At 48.1% G+C, this 7,500-nt stretch overlaps 2 protein-coding genes across 3 annotated transcripts in view; one reads left to right on the forward strand and one right to left on the reverse strand.

The window, feature by feature from the left end:
• Positions 1-1,550, forward strand: part of samd14 (sterile alpha motif domain containing 14) — a 5,511-nt gene extending 3,961 nt beyond the window's left edge. For both annotated transcript variants that reach the window (XM_041062939.1, XM_041062940.1), the window contains 3 exons: positions 55-177; positions 301-456; positions 627-1,550. In XM_041062939.1, coding sequence (XP_040918873.1) covers positions 55-177; positions 301-456; positions 627-782 — 435 coding nt within the window. In that variant the 3' untranslated portion in view covers positions 783-1,550. The remainder of the gene's footprint in view (positions 1-54; positions 178-300; positions 457-626) is intronic.
• A 1,684-nt stretch (positions 1,551-3,234) lies between these two features.
• On the reverse strand, positions 3,235-5,926 carry LOC121199022 (granulocyte colony-stimulating factor-like). Its single transcript, XM_041063462.1, has 5 exons — positions 5,839-5,926; positions 4,784-4,962; positions 4,585-4,695; positions 3,967-4,098; positions 3,235-3,881 (listed from the first exon to the last, which is right to left on the reverse strand). The coding sequence occupies exons 1-5, from the start codon at positions 5,852-5,854 to the stop codon at positions 3,681-3,683; spliced, it is 639 nt and encodes a 212-aa protein (XP_040919396.1). The 5' UTR covers positions 5,855-5,926; the 3' UTR covers positions 3,235-3,680.
• Positions 5,927-7,500: the final 1,574 nt, after the last annotated feature.

Consider the following 7,500-nt stretch of genomic DNA (forward strand, 5'->3'; position numbering starts at 1 on the left):
TTAAACCCACACACTGAGTGTCTCACTCTCTCTCTCTCTCTCTCCGTCCTGCAGGAGTCGGCTCTCAGTGAGGAGTTTTCTCCTCCTCACACCTCCTCCTCCACCTCTCCTCCTGTTGACTCCTCCTCCTCCAGATCCTCCCATCCATACCACACCCTGTCCCAGTCCTCTGATGAGGTAACACACACACACAGTGTCCCCGCCTCCTGCAGGTGTGTGAGAGAAGGTGTTTGTTCATGTTAATGTCATTTTACCGACACATTACCTGACCCCCCCCCCCCCCCCCCCTCCCCCCTCCAGCCTGGCGATGAACCGTCCTCTGTGGTCTCCTCATGGACGACTCAGCAGGTCTGTCAGTGGCTCAGAGGACTCAACATGGAGCAGTACGTCCCAGAATTCAATGCAAGAGACATCGATGGACAGCAGCTGCTGCAGATGGACGGCAGCAAGCTGAAGGTGAGGATGAGGATGAGACCAGTTGTGAGGTTGTGGGTTCAGATCCGGTCTGACCCCATGTGACTCTGACTCTTCACACTGAAATGATTTTCCACATTTTGTGCTGCTGTAACCAACGTTTAACAGAAACCGCTCGGTCTGACCTCTTACCTCCTCCTGGTCCTCCGCAGGGTCTGGGCGTGCTCAGTTCGTCCGATCGCAGCGCGCTGAAGCGTCGCATTAAAGACATCCACACTGCGGCAGAGAAGGAGAGAAAAGCTCTGGACAAACTGGAGAAACAGAAAGAGAAACAACGAAGGAAAGACCAGGAGCAGCACAGGAACTGAAGACCACCGCCAGAGGGAGGCAGAGGACATCCAGGGGGGAGGACAGGTGGAAGGCACGAGGAGAGAGCGTTCACAGGATCCAGGGTCACGTCTGTGGGTGTGGTTTCCACACATCCTGGAAAACCTGGAAATCTCTCGTACAGCTCTCATGGAAGAGTCCTGGAAAATCACAACATGGTCCTGGAAAGTTTGATGAGAGCAGAAGGAGAAAACCAGGTCCTGGAGTCTGAACTGAGGCCGAATCCTGACGTGAGGGGAAAGAGTGTAAAAGTTCGGAGATGAAAAACTTAAATGGTGACATATTCTGTAAAGTCTGTTTCCTACGGTGGCCCTGGAGGACAAACCAAGCAGTGCAATATTTCTCCTCTTCCTCAGGTTTTATTTTTTCACATTTCTGTTTCTGAGTCCGGATTCGCTGTTTTTTTTCATGATGTTAAACACTGATCGACCATGTGAAGAAATCAGAACATGTTACAAACATTGTACTTTCACAGCATCATCACGTTTTTATGACTCGTGTGTTTTGTCCTTCAGAGCCACCGTAATTTTTATAGTAAATAAAAGGACACGTCATTTGATCCTTTGTATCCCACAATCCCACACTCATTAACTAGCCTGGAGCTGATGCTGTGAACAGGTGTTCAGGGAGGAATCTGAGAAACACCTGAGCTGACGTGAAGAATGGAAGCCTAGAAAGGTCATAACAGTTTGAGTTTATAATCAGCTGAAAAGCTAAGTGTGAAATTTAATCTCAGCTAAAAACCTGATGTTGACACATAAATAAATAATAAAGCTGTTTACGTGGTTTTTCATCACCAAGTGTTTTTATGGCTCAGATACGAAACAAAAAGTTTCAACTTTTAAACTCAAACATCTGGAATTTCGATCAAACTCTGTCCAATCAGGCTGCAGCCTGTCAGTCGTGTCAAAGACGTGATGAAAACACGCGTTCACATTAACCATCAGCTGTTTGAAGCTTCCTCCACAAAGTCTGACGTTTGTCTCTGACACTGTGTCCACTGTCCTCTGACAGTCCACATTCAAATAAAGAAACCTGTGACAAACCTTAGAAAGGTTTCTCTGAAAAGGTGAAGACAGGTGCATCATGGGTAGTCCAGGGATCTCTGACGGGAGGCTAGCTTTAGCGAGCTGCAGACTCACCACACTGTTACACACACACACTCATATAAAACCTCTGTGTTAAATACAATCATTTTCACTAGCTGTTTCACAATAAAAGCCCCGATATGAAGATTTCAATGTGAAACAGGAGCCACAGGAAGTGGTGAAAAACTTTTTATTATCAAAGCACACGAGCAAGATCCTGCTTCGCTTTTAACAGTCGCTGTGAATAAGAAAACAAAAACGACTGTGATGAAAGTACGAAAGTTCAAAAATCATCATAAATAAATATAAATAAATCTATAATCAGCTGACCCATGGGGTTTACAGAACCAGAGACTCTGCTCTGACATCATCACTGCTCTGACATCATCACTGTCACTCAACTTGAGAAATGTTTCACTTCCTGTGGTGACAGTGATTCTCTCTCTCTCTCTCTCTCTCTCTCTCTCTCTCTCTCTCTCTGCTGTTTGTTTTAAACCTCTCTCGTTCGTCTCTGCACTTTAACACAGACTCTCTGACCTTTGACCCAAATTTAAAACTCATTGATTTGATATTGAAAATATATCAAAGTAAATATTATCATTTCGATGTGCTGCGACCCCACATGAGGTCACGACCCGCAGGTTGACAAACTGCTTCACTGAGACGCACAAAATAAAATGATTCACACAAACATGTAGAACAGAAACAAAAGCAATAAATATTTAGACCATAAATATTGAATAAATATTAGTAATAAATAAAGTCATAAATTAGCAGAAGCTGCTGATGAACTCTTCGTGGCTCGCGTCGCAGTGCGATCGCTCGTTGTTGCTACGTCCACCTGCAGCTTCGGGACTTTTAGAAAACAGTGCAGAAAGAAAGCAGCGTTTTCAGAGTGAAGCTCTGCGTCGGGGAGCGGAGCAGGTTCAGACCTGCAGCGCATTCACATTCCTGCGGCCTGGTTTCTGAAAGGGCCGAGGCGGAGCTTTGATCCTCCGACTGACGGACGAGGCCGAAGCCACGCCACACACAAAGCACTCTGGGATATTTGCTGGTGAGAAGCTGAGAGGATCAGACCCACAGCCTGAACCTGTGGCTGAGGCTGAGCCTGAGCCTGAGGCTGAGCCTGAGGCTGAGCCTGAGCCTGAGCCTGAGCCTGAGGCTGAGCCTGAGCCTGAGGCTCAGTCAGCTTTAGAGACGTCTCTCGCTGGTGGAGGGGACGTTGTGGTCTCAGAGTCCTCTGCTCAGACTTGCCTGAGCCTGAGGCTGCTGAGCCTGAGCCTGAGCCTGAGGCTGAGCCTGACGCTGAGCAGGAAGCTGGTTACGGAGGAGTCTGCTGTCACAATAAAACGTCTCTCGCTGGTGGAGGGGTTTGGGACGTTGTGGTCTCAGAGTCCTCTGCTCAGACTTGCCGCTCTGTTCAGAGCAGGTTTGTCTCCGTTTCCTCTGAGTCTCTTCCTGTCCAGCCAGCAGGCTCCTGCACACTGAACTCACTGTGGAAAGATCTCAGCTGTTTGTAGTTTTTGTTTGTTTGTTTGTTTGTTAAAAACTCGTCTGAAGTCGAAAGGTTGGAGGTTTGTGGTGGAAACACCTGAAGTGGCCGGGCTCAGCAGGTCGACACAGGTGATCTGTACCGGTCACAAAGGTCATCAGGGTCACTGCTTCCTACAGGAGGTCATTTAAGGTCATTACCCTTCAGATGCCTCAGCTGTGTGTTTTATGATCCAAGTCATCCTGATTTTTCCTGTGTGTCCTTGAACGCAGTGCTGTGTCGCCCCCGGTGGGCAGGGATTAGCGTGCAGTCTCAGCACGTGGCCTGTAGGTGGCGACAGCTCTCAGGCTGCGGATCATGTCATGACAGAAGGAACGAAGCTGCGTCAGCGTCAGGTGGACCGCCACCTGGACCTCATAGTTACCATGGAGACGAGAGGCCAGATCCAGACTCTGGTTCGGATCCAAACTGTCGCCGCCGAGCTGAGCCGCCTCTTTCATCTGAAACACAAAGACATACGTGTGAGGAGCCAATCACAGCTCACTCTGTCCTCACCAGTGATGTCACCTCAGGTGTGCATGTTACCTTGTTGATGAGTGTCAGCAGGTCTCTGAGGTCGGCTTGCAGGTCCTTCAGTCCACTCAGTCTTTCAGACAAAACTCCCAGCAGCCCCTGGTACAACTGCCCGCCTGCCGACATACGACTCACACACATGTCCTGCAAAGGGCGACACACACAAATCACATTTTATAATCACGACATCACATCACATGACATGACTTCACAGAGTATCAGTGAGACAAACAGGACCCTCACACACAGGGGGCGACACAGAGCTGATCACAGCTGACAGATAAATACGTCAACACGTGTCAAACACGTGTCTGAAACCTAAAGAACCTCGGAGTCAGTCCAAGAACCTCCGTATTAAATCAGGTCCCTGGTAACTCCACAGTTAAGAACCACCATGACCTCTGAAACCCAAACAGACCTCAATCAACCCCCTCACTAACCCCGAAGCTTCCTGAAGGACCCACAGGACCACCACCCATACCAAATGAAGCCCCGAGTTCTTAGTTCTCATAACATGTAAAACACAAGCTCCACTCTAACCACTCTGAGGACTCAGTGAACCCTCATATCAGCCCCTAGAATCTTCTGTGGGACCTAAAGATTAACAATCCCCTCAGACCGCAGACTGACCAGTGTGAAGCGCTCGGACAGCGGTTTGAGGACGGGGGCGGCGGGGATTCCCAGTGAGGTCACCATCATCTGCAGGTTTGTGGTCTGGGCGGAGGCATCGAGGGTGAGACCCTGAGGAGGACAGGACCAGTTTACACATGACGTAGAAGTACAGCCAACAGGAGTCCAGGTCAATCAGCCAATCAGATGTGCTGTTTACCTCCGTGATGACGGTGGAGGCGTGAACGGAGGGGAGGTCTCTCAGAATTTTCTCCACCAGCGTCTTCGCTCGCTCAGCGGCCTCCCTGAACACCGGGGGAGGGTCGGACGCCGGGCCGACGGGAGCTGACTGAGCCAACACTGCAAAGCAGAAGCAGAAGCAGCGCAGCAGAGCGACGGCTGGAGGGAAAGAGCAGGAGAGGGTCAGAGGGTCAGTAACAGGACGGTAACGAACACCGTCATCAACACGTCCGTTTCATCCATTCACAAAAAAATCAACCCCAAACTTTCTCTTATTAATGTTTTACACCTGATGTATGAAGTGTTATCGATTAGCTTCAACAGCTGAGATGCTTTTTATCAGAGAACCAGAATGAAAATAAAACCCACAATGCACTGGGTTTACAGAGCATACCTGTAAAATGTCACGGACAGGTATGTTCCGTAGCAACGTCTAAAGACAGGATGTTCACTGAGAGAATGCCGCCAAAATAAGAGTATCCATCCATGTTAGCACCTCTGTGATGCTTTGAGCTAATTGCTGATTAGCAGGTATAATGTTTCATCTTCACCGTTGCAGTTTAGCCTGTTAGCATGCTAACATTAAATTAAGCTGAGGCTGATGGGAACATCAGAAGTTCTGCAGTGAAAATGTTGACCTCGTGGTGGCGCTACAGGAAAAGTCTGAGGATCATCAGCTCTTACAGTTCATCCTGAGGGGACCATGAACAGGACGTGGTCATGGTCCCCTCAGGATGTGCTGGTTACAGCTTTGTCCCCCATGTCCATCGGGACTGGCACTAATAACCCGTCATACGTCACCAGTTCCAGGTGAGTCCAGGCAGCGCGGAGGTGCAAGGCGCGTGCAGGTCTCAGCTGATCTCACACTGAACACACGTCTGCATTTTTAAATGTGATTGTGATAAAGTTTCTGTCAGCTGAGGATGTGAGTTCGCTCCTCCACCAAACTCTGTGCATGTTTCTGCGGATTTTACCAGCCTCCCCTCTCCCGTCATCACATGCAGGCTGAGTTTCAGACATAAGAAAGTCTCCTACCTGTCCGGGTCTTCATGTCTGTCGGGGCGGGTGTCTGTGTGTCCACCGGTGAACTCGGTTCAGTCTCATAAAGCCGTGCAGCGGTGTGGACCTTTTATCCGCGCGCTCTCCCGCGGGGTTTTCCCATTGACGGCGACATGGTTGCACCGTCACCGACTCATCCCGGAGTCATGCTGTTAATCCCGAAGTGACGAAGCTTGTGAAAAGTTGTTGCGTAAGATTCGGCTCACGGAAACCTGTGAGGTCTTACCTGCTGCCGGTAAACCAGAGCCGGATCCGGATTCTGACCTCACACAGTCCCGAACACGGTTTCATGAAAAGTTCCTGTGGTTGTTTCCAGGGTCACTGATGGGAGAGTCCGTTAGTTCCCACTGAGTCCAGTGAGACCAGAACTCAACCAGTACAGTTCGTGTCCATTGTTGCAGGAAGAACTGAAACATAAAACAACGATGTAAAAACAATGTGCGGGTCTTTAACTTCACGCAGCTCGTGAGTGTGTCCACGCAGAAGGACACACACTGTCCTGTAAACTGTTACACCTGGAACCAGGATGCCTGAAACACCATCTCAGGCATGAGGGACAATAAAATGTCCCCTGCTCCAAAAACCCAGGCTGACAAAATGGGGTTCACTCCGAGGACACGTCCGGTCAGCAGTCCACGGTGAGGGACATCTGTTCTGACACAGACACTTAAGTTTTACAGGGACCAAAAGACAGAATCCTAACCTGCTCAGACCGTCTCCAGGGTTTTACTGCAGGACGGGTCTGAGTGCAACTTCTCTCTAAATGAACAAACCTAAACTTACAATCACGACTAAGATCATTATATAAACTCAGACACATGGAAAACATGCTTCATAAACTCCAGGTGGAGCATCTCCACACACGTTCAGCTCCTCTGACACGAAGAACACAGGTACAGTACAAGTCACTGTAGTCCTGCTAGTTACCTACTTACCTAGTTATCTAGTTACTTAGTTACCTAGTTCCACCAGTGTAATTTAAAAAATCATAACATAAACCAAAAGTTTTAAAACTAGATTTGAACAAAATTCACAAACTGATTTTCAACAAAAAAAAAAAAAAAAAAGGAAAGAAAAAAGAAAAGAAAGCAGCTGTTTGGGTCTGGGTCTGAGTCCGAGCGGTAACTATCAGCCATCAGTTTGTGGGTCAGAAACCTGAGGTGAGGCTCATGGATCTGGGGAGTCCAACAGGTCAGTCACCACACGGGAACCTGAACGCAGCATCGGGAACCTGAACGCAGCATCTGGGCCTTTTCATTCTGAGAAATGCAGCAGATGAAAAGTCGGTGGAAGGTGGAGCATGATGTGAATGAGCTGATGTTTAAGGATAAAAACAAGCTGCTCAGTTCATTTTTCATACATTCGTCTTGTTTTCGCTCTGACAGCTGAGTCTGATTATTTTTACAGGTCAATCTTTTCATGACATTTAATATAATTATTATTTATCTTCTTTAAATTCTGCTTTTTAAAGGTTGTTCACAAAGTTTATTAATTATTGTTTCACAATTTATGTGTTTCACACACTTGTGTGTGTGTGTGTGTGTGTGTGTGTATGTGTGTGTGTGTGTGTGGTGGTTTGTAATTCAGCTTCACTTCCTGTGTGTCATCATGTTTCTTTCTTTGAGAAATCCTGGAAGA

The sequence above is a fragment of the Toxotes jaculatrix genome, chromosome 18 (genome assembly GCF_017976425.1).
Source record: "Toxotes jaculatrix isolate fToxJac2 chromosome 18, fToxJac2.pri, whole genome shotgun sequence".
NCBI classification, from domain to species: domain Eukaryota; kingdom Metazoa; phylum Chordata; class Actinopteri; family Toxotidae; genus Toxotes; species Toxotes jaculatrix.